General features: G+C 37.5%; 1 protein-coding gene across 1 annotated transcript; it reads left to right on the top strand.

Annotated features, from left to right (window-relative positions):
* The first annotated feature begins 4,451 nt into the window (after positions 1–4,451).
* On the top strand, positions 4,452–15,913 carry LOC124356747 (beta-1,3-galactosyltransferase 5). Its single transcript, XM_046807935.1, has 2 exons — positions 4,452–4,654; positions 10,951–15,913. The coding sequence occupies exon 2, from the start codon at positions 10,974–10,976 to the stop codon at positions 12,045–12,047; it is 1,074 nt and encodes a 357-aa protein (XP_046663891.1). The 5' UTR covers positions 4,452–4,654; positions 10,951–10,973; the 3' UTR covers positions 12,048–15,913.
* The last annotated feature ends 2,878 nt before the right edge of the window (positions 15,914–18,791 follow it).

Genomic DNA, 18,791 nt, shown 5'->3' with positions numbered 1-18,791 from the left:
TATAAACAATGTTTACTTCAGCTTTTGTTACATTTAACAGATTATTAATGGTTACTGTTGTGATGCCAAGTTAACTTTGAACAATCAACTGCTTTCATAAAATGTTTCAAGTTTTACAACACGCATAAAACTCCGTAAAGTTCTCTTGTGTCAAATAAGTTTCCTTTGACTAAAATCCAGGCTGTTTAATTCAACATTGCATTTCTTATTTAAATTTCTTCATCATTAGAGGCCAGTGGGGTGGAGCCCGGGAAATTTTAGCCATATATGGCATTTTCACACCGTTCTTGGCACTCGACATTTAAAGTGAAGCTTGAGAAATTTCATGAAGATCAATTCGCTGACGGAATTAATTATGTAGATATTAGTATGAAATGATGTACCATTATACCGTGCGCATGATATGCAACTTTGCACTCTGGTAGCGTGTTTAATGTATGTATAAACCCCTCACTCAACGTAAAGCACGTTCTGTGTCGTAGTTTACATGGTTACCAAACATGTGCCCGAGTGTAGTATGACGCCCGCAGTCTATGTTGTATATGTCAAGGTAATGTCATTGCTCACTGACCAATCGCATATATTGATTATGTCGGAGATGATTTGATCTAGAGCCTCGCTTGTAGATGTCAGGTTCATTTGACAAGTGCAGCAGACAATTATTCACAACACGAGAGTACTTTAATACATAAATACAACTGGAAAATTGGCCAATATAGGTACCTTAGGGAACGCCCGATGTGTATAGTAAGCGTCAGTGATGAATCACTATTTCTGGTTTTCTGATTATTAGCCCTCTTTCCTGATCACGATGTTTTCTCCGAAACCATAGTACTCGTATTTCACCTTTACCTCGTCACTTGAAACAATATTGGGCCAATGCAGTTTGCCTTGGGATTCCCCGGTTTCAGGCAAGCTATAATTTATGACTTACGTACTCCCCACTCTGGTGCTCTGCTATCTCTTTCCGAGATTTGAACATCTCTCGACGTTTTCTCAGAAACTGTACCGTAACATTATTTTATCTTAACTTCTAAACGTCTGACAAATCAAACTCTGTTAAATAGTCCAGTTCAACAACACAAGCTATTTTTCCTTGTCCTTTTTATTTATCATTTCACTAAATGTGTTTGTACTATAAGTTAAGAAAATATTTCCGTTCTTACACGGGTAATTAACTGCTGACCTACTATCTTTTCTAAAACATTTCAACTCGTTTAGTTGGAAGGGTTGATATTTTACTCAGTTTTTTAATACTCGTAGAGTTTTTCAATACTTTAAGCAACAGGTGTGCATAATAATTTTACATTGTCTCGGATATTCCCAGTTGTAATAAACACATTGATCATGTTTTGTGGACCTTTCTCACAGAATTAGCAGTCACAGCTTGTAATCTGCACTCAAATGCCGTTGCAAATTTAGATTTTTCTCGTTCGTTGTTGCTTAAGTTTCTTTGTTCGTTACAGTTTCTGCATGGGATTATTACGAATATTATTTATTTTATCATGTAAACAAAAATGGCGTTTTTGAAAAATGTACACTGATTACTTATCACAAAAATACTCATTTAATTTTTATCTTTCTTTAAGACGCCTGGTGGATTTTTCGAGAAAGCCACATTTTTAGCGAACCGTGTCTTCTTTGCTCAACTTATAAAACCATTTAAGTCATTTAACACGATAGTATTTTATAATCCTTAGCATACAAGTATCTTTTCTGTACAACATTTTCCTTTATTGTGTGTTTTGTCTATTTTTATAATAATACCAGCTTGTAATTAATTATTTCTCCAATGATTTTTTTTTCATACTTCAAGAGCTGTGACTCTTGTTGGTCCATCATTTACACTACCCTGGCGTCAGTGCTGACTAATCAACAATGACGTCGTTCCTTTCTACTTCGACCAACCTGTTCCACTACGATGTGGTGTACGTAACAAGTTGTCCGAGTGAGCTGTGACTCTTGTTGGTCCATCATTTACACTACACACCGGCGTCAGTGCTGACTAATCAACAATGACGTCGTTCCTTTCTACTTCGACCAACCTGTTCCACTACGATGTGGTGTACGTAACAAGTTGTCCGAGTGAGCTGTGACTCTTGTTGGTCCATCATTTACACTACACTGGCGTCAGTGCTGACTAATCAACAATGACGTCGTTCCTTTCTACTTCGACCAACCTGTTCCACTACGATGTGGTGTACGTAACAAGTTGTCCGAGTGAGCTGTGACTCTTGTTGGTCCATCATTTACACTACACACCGGCGTCAGTGCTGACTAATCAACAATGACGTCGTTCCTTTCTACTTCGACCAACCTGTTCCACTACGATGTGGTGTACGTAACAAGTTGTCCGAGTGAGCTGTGACTCTTGTTGGTCTATCATTTACACTACACACCGGCGTCAGTGCTGACTAATCAACAATGACTTCGTTCCTTTCTACTTCGACCAACCTGTTCCACTACGATGTGGTGTACGTAACAAGTTGTCCGAGTGAGCTGTGACTCTTGTTGGTCCATCATTTACACTACACACTGGCGTCAGTGCTGACTAATCAACAATGACGTCGTTCCTTTCTACTTCGACCAACCTGTTCCACTACGATGTGGTGTACGTAACAAGTTGTCCGAGTGAGCTGTGACTCTTGTTGGTCCATCATTTACACTACACACCGGCGTCAGTGCTGACTAATCAACAATGACGTCGTTCCTTTCTACTTCGACCAACCTGTTCCACTACGATGTGGTGTACGTAACAAGTTGTCCGAGTGAGCTGTGACTCTTGTTGGTCCATCATTTACACTACACTGGCGTCAGTGCTGACTAATCAACAATGACGTCGTTCCTTTCTACTTCGACCAACCTGTTCCACTACGATGTGGTGTACGTAACAAGTTGTCCGAGTGAGCTGTGACTCTTGTTGGTCCATCATTTACACTACACACCGGCGTCAGTGCTGACTAATCAACAATGACGTCGTTCCTTTCTACTTCGACCAACCTGTTCCACTACGATGTGGTGTACGTAACAAGTTGTCCGAGTGAGCTGTGACTCTTGTTGGTCCATCATTTACACTACACACCGGCATCAGTGCTGACTAATCAACAATGACGTCGTTCCTTTCTACTTCGACCAACCTGTTCCACTACGATGTGGTGTACGTAACAAGTTGTCCGAGTGAGCTGTGACTCTTGTTGGTCCATCATTTACACTACACACCGGCGTCAGTGCTGACTAATCAACAATGACGTCGTTCCTTTCTACTTCGACCAACCTGTTCCACTACGATGTGGTGTACGTAACAAGTTGTCCGAGTGAGCTGTGACTCTTGTTGGTCCATCATTTACACTACACACCGGCGTCAGTGCTGACTAATCAACAATGACGTCGTTCCTTTCTACTTCGACCAACCTGTTCCACTACGATGTGGTGTACGTAACAAGTTGTCCGAGTGAGCTGTGACTCTTGTTGGTCCATCATTTACACTACACTGGCGTCAGTGCTGACTAATCAACAATGACGTCGTTCCTTTCTACTTCGACCAACCTGTTCCACTACGATGTGGTGTACGTAACAAGTTGTCCGAGTGAGCTGTGACTCTTGTTGGTCCATCATTTACACTACACACCGGCGTCAGTGCTGACTAATCAACAATGACGTCGTTCCTTTCTACTTCGACCAACCTGTTCCACTACGATGTGGTGTACGTAACAAGTTGTCCGAGTGAGCTGTGACTCTTGTTGGTCCATCATTTACACTACACACCGGCGTCAGTGCTGACTAATCAACAATGACGTCGTTCCTTTCTACTTCGACCAACCTGTTCCACTACGATGTGGTGTACGTAACAAGTTGTCCGAGTGAGCTGTGACTCTTGTTGGTCCATCATTTACACTACACTGGCGTCAGTGCTGACTAATCAACAATGACGTCGTTCCTTTCTACTTCGACCAACCTGTTCCACTACGATGTGGCGTGCATTCTTATTTGTAAACAATTGTCGTCTTTTCTTTATTGTAAGAAAATACATACTGTTCTCATATCGGAAAGTTTATTTTTTCTTGTTAAATGTAAACCCTGCTGCCCAATAGACCTGCTTCATATATTATAGAATATATCAAAACAATTAATAGAGCTAGAGCATCAATTCAATGACAGTATTTACAGCTAATAGCAACGAATAATGTTTGATCGATAAAAATGTTGCTGCACCCATGTAGCTTGTGTTTCTTCAACTCACAATCTATGTTAAACCCATTGTCATGATTGCAGTTACATTAAGAGCTCTCATTGATGCTTATTACCGTGACTATCGCTAGCGAGAACATGGCATGGAACATAACAGGGGCTTTGTGTCGACGTCAGTTGATTGTTTGGTGTAGCCTACGTGATACACGGGCAGTTCTCTTGTGTGCTAATTTCTCTAGAAGCCGTAATGCATTGTTTCTTGAAAACTGAGGCTTGAAATTACTTAAGGCCCGATAAGATTCCGGACCTGGACGGTTCACAGAGGTCAGTAACTTGAACCTGTGAACAGATTCCTCTATTGTGGCGCTAATTTCCTTCGTGGTAGCACTAGGTCTAGCGGTCGTAACGCACCGAGAACAGTTGCTCCATTGTGACATCCTTATTTTCTCATACCTGTGGTCTTAAGGTAATGATATAAAAGAGAATAGATAGTGATTGAATATAAGAGACTGAGAGGTGAAAACTTATTATGGCTCAATAACGATATACTACTATAAAGTTAATTGACGACGACCCTAAGCACTATTTATCATAGCTAAGCACATTGCTCCTAGTCTATATCAATGCAAAACAATTTATGAAATCCCCTATTCTATTGGTTATTTTTAGTTTTTCAATATTTCATCCTCAATATAAGTATTATAAGTAAAGTGGTTACACGATAAAAACCTAAAAAAGATTTCATCAGTACAATTCTGATGTATCCTTTAAGAAGTAAAATTACACTATGTTCACCAAAAATACGTTGTGAAATTCAACATAAACACCTTTTAGCAACCACTATTCTGTAATAATTAACTTTCCATTTTCATTTTTGGCAATGTTTGTATTAATTATTAAATATACCATTTAACAGGATAACCGTTTCAGTTATTTTTAAGAAGTAAGCGAAATTCATCCTTCCCGTGGACAAATACAGAGAATAAATATCAGATAGTTGTAATACATTTATATAAGTGCCAAAGTATAATGTCAATGAATTTAACAAAATTAAGATTTTTAAAACTCATTTTTATTCAACATTTGCGGTACATACATGTCTTTAATGACACCAAAAATACTAGACATGTTTTATTTTAAAATTTGATAACATTACTTTTTGTTTCCATTACTTTTTTTAAGTATTTATTTTCTCTGAGAAGAGATGTTCTGGTAAATACGGTCTCGTGACATTTAGTTTTAAGAAAATCCGTAGTTAGCTTCTATTTAAATATTTAACGACACCCGATTAAAATATTTTCTGTGGTTTGATTGAACTATGCAACATTGAAGGAAACAAGATTTTTTGCCGGACATTTGCCATCGTTCAGTGAAACAAGAAATCAGTAACACTACGTTTCGAGACCTGCAATCTGATCTCTTCTTCAGGTAAATAACTAACCTAATACATAATTATTACAAACTAGGTTAAAATAAACAAATCATACCAAAGCGTTGTGGCACGCCTAAGTGAGGAACCACAACCACCATGTTGTTTGTCAACTTCACTAACTCTAAAAACATGCCCTTAATAAAAAAAACTATACACAACACTAATCATTAAAACTGAACTACAGAATACAGGTCACAAAACATCTCCATTCGTCCACCAACCACCTACGACTGACCAGAGTGCACAAGCCAATGGCAATCGTCACGGCCGAGAAAAGAAGAGATCGTCACGGCTGAAAAAGAAATCAGATTACAGATCTCGAAACGTTGTGTTACTGATTTCTTGTTTTTTACTGAACGATGGCAAATGTCCGGAAAATCCTGTTTCCTTCACAATCCTTCCATCGTCAAAAATAACCTTGAAACAAAGAATATGCAACATTCTGAATCCGTTGAATATTTTATAAAGACAGTTTCTCAAGTATATGTATATATAATATGTACAATCTTGTGGTGTACACTACTCTGTGCGTCTAATTAGAAATTCAGTTCAAATGTAGGTACAGCCACATCATATGAACCACATATAATGAAATTAAACTTAAAGGGACATCACTGAAGAAAGAGTTTCTCGCTTTCAGGAGAGCCAATTTAGTGATTTCAATCAAGTGATGAAATTGTAAAAGACACATTTAACGACCGATTTTGCTGAAGTTAATGCAAAGTAAGGATATTGTGTTGTACTTTATCTTGTTTCTTTAAAGTTTTAAAAACCTTTTCAGTCATTTTGAAACTGTTTTCCTTTTGTCTTGAAATTAATTTATTGAATGGTAGTTATAAATTTTAGATACGCCTATTTATAAAGAACTAACATTGCAATTAATTCGTTAAGGATAAAGGAATAAAGTTGGAGGTTGAAATAATTGTAGATAATTTAGTAAGGTCAATAAGTGTAATATTATTTATTACAAAATTGTAATGTAATAAGAATTTGTATGTCAATGTAAGAACTACACTGTCATCGTGGATACAAATTAATATAAAAAACTTAAAATTGTTATAGTCGTAAGGCTTTACTTACAAGTGTAGTATGAAACTAAAAATGTTGCCATAGTATTAAGAAAGTGGAAATGCTGTCTTTATAAAATTAAAAATAATAATTTGTAATGTAATAAAGTATAATGTTGTTAAAAAGATGAATTTCTTTTCTAAAGAATAATCGTTTTCCGATTAAGTTAATAATTTGGAAGTAAAAATAAAACTTACTGCGTTATAAAAAATGCCTATTGCTAAAGTGTGCACTTATTAGCTAGTAACAAGCAATAAAAAAACTTATTAAGTTACCACTGCAAAACGAGTTGCTTAAATTTGTCATTTTCAGACAAGTAAATGCCAGGTAGTGTTCACCGAGTACCACCTGACTGTTCTTGGTGGGACAGTGATTTATAGACTTGCACAAGTTCTGCCATTTTAATTGCTGCTGTTGGTTCACGGCAGAGGGCCATTACATCGTCATAATTTGCTTGAGACAGCAGTGCAGGCTCCTTGTATAGCTTTTCAGAGGTGATGCTCAAAACGGCTAAAGGTTTGATTTGTTTTGTAGTGGTTCGTCTTAAGCTGATGTATCTATAATCATTCTGAAGATGACTAGTTTGAAGAATATCTTGTCCATATCTGTTTTCCTAACCATTAGTTCACGGATGGTTGTCCAGTCGACTGTATTACCTAAGTCATCTTCTCGGACGGTCTTGAAAACATCCTTGATTTTAAGGAGGTTTTCAATATTATATAACCTGATTTACAATGTATGGTACAAAGATTTCTCCTGAAGTCTCCAATACGTGTGATATACAACTATGTGCAGCATCTCCTTCGTTCTGATCGTGGTATGGTTCAAAGAAGTTGAGGGAAACTTTTGTTATATTTTCAAAGGAATACAGGGAGTGAAGTAGCTTTGTCGGGAAAAAAAAAACAAGTTTTGGTTTGCCCAGCACAACCGTCAGCAAACAAATCAACTACTTCAACTTGTTTATTATCCAAATCTTCCAAGTACATGAACAGGCAGGTGGCAATTTCGCAAGAGCCTTTTTTGCCAAACATAACAGTAGCACTCCTTAGACTTATTATTTTAAATTGTAAAGTTATAGTTTGAAAGTCGTCTACTGTAAAATATTTTACTTTCATTACTTTTTGGTAGAAATATCACTTGCTGTAAACCAAAAGATGAACAAATGTTTTGGATCACCATCACCTTTCAATGATTTCTTTTTCTTTCGTACAGCAGTTTTTTTTTTCATTTATATGATCATAGAAAGGGTTTGCAGTTTTTCCTTTTCTTGAATGGTGCCCGTTCTATATGACGTGCAAATGCTACATTGATCTTTTTTGGAATGGTGAAAAGATAAGTTTTGACTTTTCATTAAAGAGGAATACTTGTTATACGATGAAGAGATACCTTTTTCTTTGTATTCATTACTAAACATGTCCACCATTTTACGAGTATTTCTGTTGAGATCAGGGTGTAAGTAGTCTAGTTGTGAACTCTGTATACAATAATGAGACTCCATTTTAGGGAATCTAGAAATATGTTCCAGTATCGCCTGTTTTTCCACATCATCTACCATCTGAAGTTTTTTTTTAGCTCTTCCTCCTCTTTTATCTTTAGTAATGATTCCAGTTTGCTCTGTTTTCTTCCAAAATAGTTCTAATGAATCACTCGCTAAGTGACAGGTATTTAAAAACATTTATTGCATACTTTTTGTAGTTCATCACATTTAAGAAGAAGATAATAAATACTCTTAGGCTTTTAAAATAATAAATGTAGTTTTTTGTTTAGCATGTTCCAGTATGACGTGTCGTTTAACATTCCTGCTGAAGCTATAAATTCCCATTGCATTAAAAGCTGTTAACGAAGTCTTTATTTCTTCTTCTGTAAACTCTTTACATTTCCCCTTCTGTTTGAGTGTGAGCTGTGCTATCACACCTATTTTTAATTTTTTTTTAGGTGGAACTATCTTTCCAGTTTTTAGGCTTACATACTCTAAACCGTTTAATCTTTTTTCATGAGCAATTACTTTTTATTATGTTTTTTTCTTCTAGTCAACGGCTACTTTCCTATCGCACCCTTCAACTTCATAGTCCTGTAGTATATTGTGTATATTGTATTGTGTATATTTTCTGTATGTTTTTATTGGCTGTTGACTGTCACGAATCTTGCTTTTATTCTTGTCCCAATTGTTTTACTTTGATTCTCTAAGTTTTCCAATAACGAGTTTTTTTCAGAATAACCTGTATTAGTGAAATGGTTATAGCATAGAAACGCAAGGCATTTTACGCAAACCGAAAATGCTTCACCTTTATAGTTTCTCGTTTCATATTTTGGTGGGCGATAAGTCGGATCAGCATCTTAATCATCACTATCCTCACAAATATCACTATGTTCTGATCAAAAGTCTTCATTTTTCTCTATACATTACGTTTGCATTTCTTTTCCTTGCTCTTCTTGAAGGCACTTTAATAAGAGGTATCTTCTCAGTAACATTAGAGTGAACTTTACTGTGTGGATTAAAAATATTTTCTCCTTTATTTTTGTCTCTTCTTCGCTCTTATCTTTCCATTTACTTATTGTTAACAGTTTTGTAACAGGTTTAGTCATCTTCATCATCTATAACCATGTTCTCATTGCATTGGGTTTCATTGTCAATCTCAAAATCTCTTTTCTCCAATAGTTCATTAATTTCTGAAGAATCCCCATCGGTAGCAGTAATAAATCATCGTTAGCAGTTCTAAATCATCGGTAGCAGTAATAAATCATCGGAAGCAGTAATAAATCATCGGTAGCAGTAATAAATCATCGGTAGCAGTACTAAATCATCGGTAGCAGTACTAAATCATCGGTAGCAGTACTAAATCATCGGTAGCAGTACTAAATCATCGGTAGCAGTGCTAAATCATCGGTAGCAGTGCTAAATCATCGGTAGCAGTACTAAATCATCGGTAGCAGTACTAAATCATCGGTAGCAGTGCTAAATCATCGGTAGCAGTACTAAATCATCGGTAGCAGTACTAAATCATCGGTAGCAGTACTAAATCATCGGTAGCAGTACTAAATCATCGGTAGCAGTACTAAATCATCGGTAGCAGTACTAAATCATCGGTAGCAGTACTAAATCATCGGTAGCAGTACTAAATCATCGGTAGCAGTGCTAAATCATCGGTAGCAGTACTAAATCATCGGTAGCAGTACTAAATCATCGGTAGCAGTAATAAATCATCGGTAGCAGTATTAAATCATCGGTAGCAGTAATAAATCACCGGTAGCAGTACTAAATCATAGGTAGCATAGAAATACTTTCCACGGAAAAGCATTCTCACTTTTTCTCAACTCTCATATTGTCCATCATTATTAATATGATGGTGGTGATCCGTTTATTCTGGAATATGTAGAGTGTAGACATATTTTGAAGTTGCCTGTTGATTAGAACCATTTCTTTATATATTTATAATATAATAAGGTTTCTTAATACTTGTAATGATTTAGCACAAGTTGTACGTCTTTGTAATTATTTATTTAAATCAATTGTATGGTCTGTTAATTTGTGTTTGGTCTATAAGAGTATGTATTTAATAGTAATAAGGGCGGAGGTAACCTCATATACATAGAATTAGATGCCTGTATTGTTAGCCATCTAAATCCAAACTATAAATTTATTATGTAATATAAAATGGTGTTAACCGTATACAATAAATAAATAATATGTTTTACATCCTTTATGTTTATAACGTTCACATCACGATCGTCCCATTTCACCAGCACATCAATCTTGATTAACTTGTGTCTACCATTTAATCTAAAACAAACCAAAAACTAAATAATCAAATCATTAGTGGTAAATAAAATCACTTAGCAAAAGGCAAAAACAAGTTTATTTATAACAAAACTACAAAGCAAGCAGCAAAGACTAGTTGAACATGCACAGCAACGTAAAGCGTTCTGGATGTAACTCATTTTGAAAGCGATGTGGTCTGTATTTCTTCATGACAATGAGGTGTATTTTGAGTTACGCCCTAGCAAATACAAGTGCATCCCGCTTCCACTCATCACAAATAAACGTATCTCGATATACGCCAGTTTGTCTTGAAACAGTTTGTTGAAGTTTTAGATATACCCCTCTGCTAGGATGCAATAACACAGCAAAGGTACCCAACGGAAATACGTCGTCATGAACACGATGGTGGTCATATCTTAATTTAGTATATTTTTTAGATACGACCTTTTGTCCTGAAAGCGACGAGTTGATCCGTAATTAATCATTGTTCTGTTTGTTCCAGAAGTATGCGGAGCTGGTGACACGATGCTGGAGAGGCGCACCTACCCACTACTAGCTGTGGTGCTCACCGCCACCTTCGTCTGTGTGAGCGTGTGGCGGATGTCGGGGGGATGTCCGGGGCCCCCCTACTGTGTCCCGGAGCCACCCCCCGCTCCCAGCTACCTCCTGCTCGACCCCAGTAACGTCACCCTCGTGCCGGACCCCTTCGACCTCTCCCTGCTCGACCCCGGGGACGTGACCTCCCTCATCGACCTCCACAACTTCACGTTCCACATGAACGACCCGGTGTGCAACAGCTCGTCCCCTCCACTGTTCGTGGTCATCGTCCACTCCGCCCCCGGCCACGAGTACCACCGCCGGGCCATCAGGAACACGTGGGGACAGTCGGTGCACCTGGTGTTCCTGGTGGGGGAGACCAACTCCACCGGCGCCCAGGAGTCGCTGGAGCGGGAAAACGACGAACACCACGACATGGTGCAAGGCAGCTTCCTGGACTCCTACAGGAACCTCACTTACAAACACGTGCTCGGACTGAAGTGGGTCACCTACCACTGTCCAGGAGCCAAGTACGTACTCAAGACTGACGACGACGTGTTCGTCAACACGCCGTTTCTGGAGGAGTTCCTGACGCGCGAGCTGTCGCCCCTGGGTGCCCGCAAGTTGGTACTCTGCGACGTCCTCTACAGTGCCATAGTGAAGCGATCCTACCGCTCCAAGTGGCGGGTGAGCCACCGAGAGTTCGCCGACCGCTGGTACCCGGACTACTGCACGGGCTGGGCTATCCTCTACTCACCGGACGCCGTGTTCCGGCTCTACCGGGAGGCCCAGCGTAGCGAGTATTTCTGGATAGACGACGTCCACATCACCGGCACACTGTTGTCCAGGATCAACTACACCCACACCAGTGTCGGTGCCCTGGGCATCCAGGAGCCGCGCACCTTCAAGATGATCCAGAAAGGGGAACCGGAGGACTTTCTGTTCAGTCTGCTTCCCCCCTCTTACTTTAGCGAACTGTGGAACCTTGTCAACTCCCGATCGCGGATCCCTAAGACCGCACCGTCAGTCCAGCCACGGTCCAGGTCCTGGATGAGTAGGTAGTGGTTGTAACTCGGGGTGTTCATCTAGTCGAATTGATATTCTTTTGTTCAGAGTATAGTGTGTGTCTGTTTAGTTTTCGTTTAGACTTCTTCAAATTTCTTAGATTCTCAAATAGCCGATAGTTATATTATTTAAGGTTCTTACTTTAACACTTGTATATATATGAAGGTGGTTATATTAAGTAAATCTTTAAGACTGCAGATCAGTATTGAAGCTTAACACTTGTCGTTCCAAGTCTCGTTAACGTTAAATTGGAGTTCGCTGCGTAACAGCTAGAATTTCTATAGCAATGCAACTCGTAACAACTTATCACGAACTTGATTTTGAGACTTATTATGAACTAGTACTAGGGTATTGAAACTGATTGTACAGTGATATTTTTGTTTTGTTTTGTACCTAGGTAATCATGGAACCAATGATTTAATTTATATAGAAATACGGGAAACGTAATGTGAGGAATCGCAGGGGAAATATTACGGAATAATACTTCTTATCGCGTTGAAAGTGCGTTTCAAATTAAGTTCTTGGAATTGTTTACTTTTTTCACACAAGCCCCACAATGTCACCGTTAATATGTCGGCATGATAAGTTTATATACTTTAATTTCTTCTATTCAGCGTTGATGCATATTTCATCCCGTGAAAGTGATACAACCATACAATATTGTCGCCAGTAAGTTCTTAGTTATTTTTTTTCAGTATCAATATCACTTGTGTCATATTTGTAGCATTGTCTAAAGTAATGTGGTGTCATAAAATGTAATTATATTGAATATGCACTTCACATTCACGTTAGATATATAACCTCACTCGATGAGTGTTAAAGAAGTATGCGTTTTCTTTGAGTTATGTTTATTTCATTGCTGTGTATAAGCTAGATTGACTAAGAGGGACCAACAATCGCATTTATGTTGTGTTTGACGATAAAATCCAAAAATTTTCCTAAAAATGTTAAGTTGTTTTGTAGGAAATGCGTGCCAAAACAGCCAGTTAACATGTTGCGTTTTCAAAGTTAAAGGAATCAATAAAATCGTACCAAATGCTCATAATTTTAAACTATTAATGTAACTAATGATGTAATTTTAAACTATTCTAAACTACAATTTCTAAATTGAGAATAATTCAATTCCATTTGCTTCCCGCCGATCCCAAAAAATAAATTTTCTGAAGTATTAATGACCATATTTATTCATTGTGTAATATGCAGTGTATAGCTTTATGCTGTAATTTGGATTATATAAAGCTCTTACTGAGATTTGATTGTTATATACTTCATAATAACAAAATGGCATTTATTGTTTCGTATGAGTTCAAGAATATTGCATTGAAGAAAAGGGGAACTTCAGCAAAGTGTTAAATTTAAAAACAACACTGGTATGTATTGAAGCGTTCACAGAGTTTCAGTAATAATTACGATACACAAGTCCTTAACGTCTTCAAAATGAAGCTGTTACACAAGATACTAGTAAGCAGTTGTACAGGCCGAGAGGTTCCATGTGGTCTCCTAGATGCGCAAGAGGGGAACCGGCCAAACTGAGCTCGCGAGTTCCCCCTCTACTCCACGTGAGCAATAGGCTACTGCGCATCGTCGGGCCGAGGACCACATGGAATCTGTCGGCCTATAGTGTTTGTAATAACTAGTGTTATTTCGGTTAAATCTGTCTTTTACTTTGTATAAATCAATAATTATAAACTCACCTATGTTAATTCCTATTATTTTTATATTTTAAGTTTTTTCTATTATAGAAGTGCATATTTTGGTTTAGTATTGTTATAGCTCTTAAAAAGTGCTCAATTTATAAATTATAGACTATAAATTACTTATTATTGCAACTTATTTACTTAGATACATGTGATTTTCTGCGCAATACTGCACAATTTTTTACTGAACACTTTCGATGATGTCCCAAATTTTAACTAAGTTATTAACCCCGTATCGCTCGCCCTCAGTAATCTCATGTCTTCTCGATCTTACGATAGTAGAGTTTTGTCTCGCGTACTGCAAGGCTTAGCTCGAGATTGCTATCTCAAAGTACATTGTTATTGCATTCGTCCACTTTTTCTTAGCGTGATAAATAAAATTATAAATATATAGTGCAGATTTGTTAGAAGAAAAAGAGAATATTAGTGAAAGATATTTTGAAGTAGTGTATATGTAAGAGTTATCTGTAAATTGTTCTTATTCTTATTTATTTTAATTGAATTAGATGTTACAATTAGTATTGTTAATATGTAATTAAAGAATAATTTTATATTCAAAACATGTTTAGTGAAGGTAATTTATTGGAAGAATTATAGCTGTAATGTTTCATGTAAATATTATATATTCTAGGATGCAAAAGTCTATAGCATGAATATGCGCATATATGTGTCATTAACTGTCACACCATTTAAAAATGTAGGCAAAATATTCGTTACAGTATTTTTATCTAATTTTTTTGTTGGAGTAGAATAGGTCATCGGTATATAAATTGTAGTATTCCATTCTTTTTTTAAAGTATCATAATTGAAATGAATAATGCCTCATAATTTGTTAAGCTCGATGTTCATTTTAGTTTGTTTCCATCCGGAAGGAAGTTGGAACATTTTGCTGTTCAGTAACACTACTGTGTATGCTAGACAATGATTCTATTTCTCTTTGAACGCAATGAATAGTAACTACACTAAAATGTTACTTGACCCAGATCTTCCAGGAATGTGTTTGTTCAGGGGGGCGCTCTGCTTAAATAGATGTTAAACACAGAGAGTGGTAGATGAATCTTGCACCTTGAATACTGTTACTAATATTTGCTTTTATCCTTAATCGTTTTGCCTTCAAAGTTTAAAATACAGACCGAGGAGAGTTTTTAATGCAGCAGCCTCCATCTTAACAGACCGTGACGGAACCAGGTTTGTGTCGTATAACCCAAAAGTCGGTTAAACCTACAATCGTAATAGAAAGAACTACAAAAAAAGGTAGAAACCATCAGTCATTGCATTCATTAAATACATATATAACACTATATAAATTATTCTATTTGTAAACAAAAGTAGTGTAATACACTCTTGACATGTGGTAACTTGTCTGTCTTCTACCGGTGTTACGGTCACCTCTGTAGAAGTCAAATCATTTTTTCCTGGAATAGTAGATTAATCTGACGAACGGTCGGCCCGAGGACGGTTAAGATGGAGTCTGTGTCAGGAACGTACTCACTCTCTATCACTATTCAGTTTCCCACACATGTACAGGGCGCCCCCCCCCTTCCCCTTCCCCCAGTAGACCACTGCACGCTTTTCACTGCAACATTCCGTAACGGTCTCCCTGTACCTAGGTTAAGTCGCTGTTTTGTCTACTGTCGTCGTGTCTTACTGCTCAATTAATGTAAAGGGAACACACGATCATATCTGTGAGTCAGAGTGTGTGGGCGCTCCACGCGGCCTGCTTGTGCCTTGGCATTGCCAACTCTTCACCTACATTATATTTTTGGATTGATTTGACTAAGAAATCTCGTGCCACTGTAGTGTAGCTTTCACGTGTAGATGTATAGGAGAAGGCTAGTGAGCTGTACTTGTAGAGGGGTCGTGTACGATTGCGTGTAATATACATTTTGTGATTCTTTTGTGAACTAGGCTAGTTATACTCTCTGTATTTGACAGCGACGTGAGTAACGGCGAGTAAAGGACACAACCCGTACGCTGTGGGGGATTCAGTGGTTAAACGTATTATTTTGGCTATAAAGTTGCATCTCTAAATGTTACGCTCCATGGAAATGTTATATAGGTAATATTTGTCATTTTGGTTAGTTACGATTTGTGGTTATAATTAGTAAACACATTATTATCCATCAATGTAAATCCACATTGTCTGAATAAATATTTCTTCCTCAATTCTTTGTTTTAGTTGGCCCTCTCATTTCTCTCTGGAATTCAACACCGCTATGAAGATTTCTGAGTGTTAAATATTGTAAAGAGAAGAGAACTTAAAATAAATCTAAATCTTTTTTTCACGGCTCAGTTTATTGTTTATGATTTATAAAACGTTGGTTATGATTCGGGGTCTGTTTTCTTAGTGCACCGAACCTTCCAAATTCTTGTATAGGAACAACACTATCAGCGTTATTATTAAATGATGTTGTATATTGAGCTGCAGTACACTTTCCTTCGACCATCGGTGCGATATGTACTCCGTAGTGATGGCGATGAAAGAAGAACGTCCCCAGAAATAGCGGCGTCACCGCACAGTATAATTCTAGAGGGTCTGAGATAGCAGTCAAGTATTATAATGTATACAAAAGAGTATAAGAGTTTGACTGGTTAATTAGTGTGGACTAACAAAAACGATCCACGACTCTATCGTTTTATGTTTCCCAGAACAGAGTACAGTATTAGATAGATTAAATGCCATGATTTAACTAAACAATGAAACCCAGTTTGGGAAATGCTCAGTTGCTTAAACCAATTAAACTTTATTTTGTTCATTTCTCTATTAGCCAACCAACCCCGATACATCAACAAGGATAACAAACTACGCGGGGCTGTGGTGGGGTGGTGAGGGGGGAGTTGGCCACAACGGCCCATAACTCGAGCCCTAGCACACAGCTGTAAATATTCAGCCACTAAATGTGGGAGCGATTGCCCACAAACACTGCCGTTACCGGTGCCCACAAACCTGCTGAGAACCAATTACATTTATATAGCTTTATCCTATTTACATATCTTTATTGGCTGAGCGTCAGCGAAGTCTATCAATCTAGAGGCTACAAACATTCCATCTCTGTCTGTCACGATAACTCGAACACGAATGACCTATTACTAGACTTGTAGGTTTGTATGAAGGTTCATTTTTATATGATCGACACCGAGTTCGATGATGGTTCGTGTCATTCCATAGGATTTGGTTGAGCGTTAGCGAATAGTATACATTGGTCTTATTTGTAACCATGATGGGAAACGAGAAAATAGAAGAATAAAGAAATTTGTAAACAAGTTAAATACAGTGACATTTCTACGTGTGACATTTTTATTCATAAAAGAAAAAGAAAGAATGTCTTATTTTACCAGGCGAAGTTAGGGCTAAGAAGTCCTCTCTAACATAGAGGTAAAATGGAAATAGTGGGGTGAATAATGAGTGCTATAAGTGACAGGTTAATCACAAAGACGCTCTCCACTCACTGTAAAAATTTAGGCCTACATGAAATCTCCGCGTGTGGTTTACCATTGAAGGGAGGAAGCACACGTGTTTGTGATTGTGGAGGAGGTTAACGTGTATATTATATTCATAACAAATAGATTTGCATGAAGAATCTTGGTTTTTTATCTGATTAAAGTTAAGACATTGATATTATTTAGGTACAATTTCTCTAAAACTTGGATCACACGTAAATCTGAACGACATGAGGAGGAGAAATGTTTGTTCTATGAAGCCCATAAATTTTAGATATATATATATGTATATCCACACATACATATTTTGTTATAACCTTGCCTAAAACCTCAGTATTAACCTAAACCTGTCAGATGTAAAAGCAAAATCAAACCTAGTACGAGTAGGCTATATCCTATCAAAGAACATATCAACTGTGACTCTCAATACACAATAGATCAATTTAATTGAAGCTGTTGTGACAACAAACATGTCGGTCGAACATCTAATCCCTCATGCGTTAGTGTCACTGAACACCGATGTTGTAGCAAAGTCTATAGCGACTTACTGTATAACAGCCTTTGGGTCACACTATAAAAGCGCACAGTCTATATTTCTAGAACATTTGTTATACAATAAAAGGTATCAATAACATCAAATAAACAATTTTACATAATATACATCTTTTTCAAATGCAACTACACAATTAGTACTACAAAACAGACATACATGTACAATCCTAAACTTAACCGTACCAATACGGAGATTTTCCAAGAATGATGTTTGGATATTGCAATATTTGTATTTTTGATACATAGTCCTACAAAATCTGTTGGACACATTTAGATAAAATTTGGCTTAGTATGCAGAAATACTACTCATTATAATATGTTCATTCCAGAACTGTGTTCGGATTACCTGACTTAGTATAGATAGGAGCAATGACGAATTACAACCATTTAGTTTGTTTTAGATTATAGAAATTACTTCATTTTGATATTGTGAAACGGCATATTTACAATAGCTAGAAGAAAGAAGTGAAGAGACTGGGAACTATAGGCCTACTAATATGACTGAACGATCCATTCACTCCGTGACTACAGAGAGCTGGGATAGGATACCGGGAAGTCGGTTACACAAGATACTCCACCCTCTGTGCCTGAGGGATGCAGCCATCAAACACTTCGGGCTCATGAAGCAAGGGCGTACAGTGTACTGTGTCAGGTTTAGAGATATTCGTGCCTTTGAAGCTAGGTGGCCCGCCAAGTAGGCATACATATCATTTCAGAGAATTAAAAAATCATTAATATTGTTAGCATATCGGGACTGTTCGCCAAGATCTCGGTGTGTGTTCCTACATTATATTGAGGCACGTTTGACGTACAGTGGAGAGAGTGAGCACCAAGGTCGGTCTATGGAAGAGTAAGGCACATCTTGAAGATGTCTTTCACTCTATCTCTAATACCTAAGTAGATTACAAGCGCTTTTACTTGAAGTTGAAGTATAACAAGCGGAAGTTTACTGAAGTAGACTCTTTTAATTAAATATAATTTCTTATTCGGGGTATGAAGTTAAACTTGACTTTGGCGTCGAAAATATAATTCATTCCAACCAGAAGTGCTC

This window comes from Homalodisca vitripennis, chromosome 1, assembly GCF_021130785.1.
Source record: "Homalodisca vitripennis isolate AUS2020 chromosome 1, UT_GWSS_2.1, whole genome shotgun sequence".
In the NCBI taxonomy this organism is placed as follows: Eukaryota; Metazoa; Arthropoda; class Insecta; order Hemiptera; family Cicadellidae; genus Homalodisca; species Homalodisca vitripennis.
Note: the sequence above shows the minus strand (reverse complement) of the source record. Positions and strands in the feature narration are given on the sequence as shown.

Excerpts from the sequence above, each read along its gene's own strand:
- LOC124356747 (XM_046807935.1), top strand. The coding sequence starts at position 10,974 with ATGCTGGAGAGGCGCACCTACCCACTACTAGCTGTGGTGCTCACCGCC.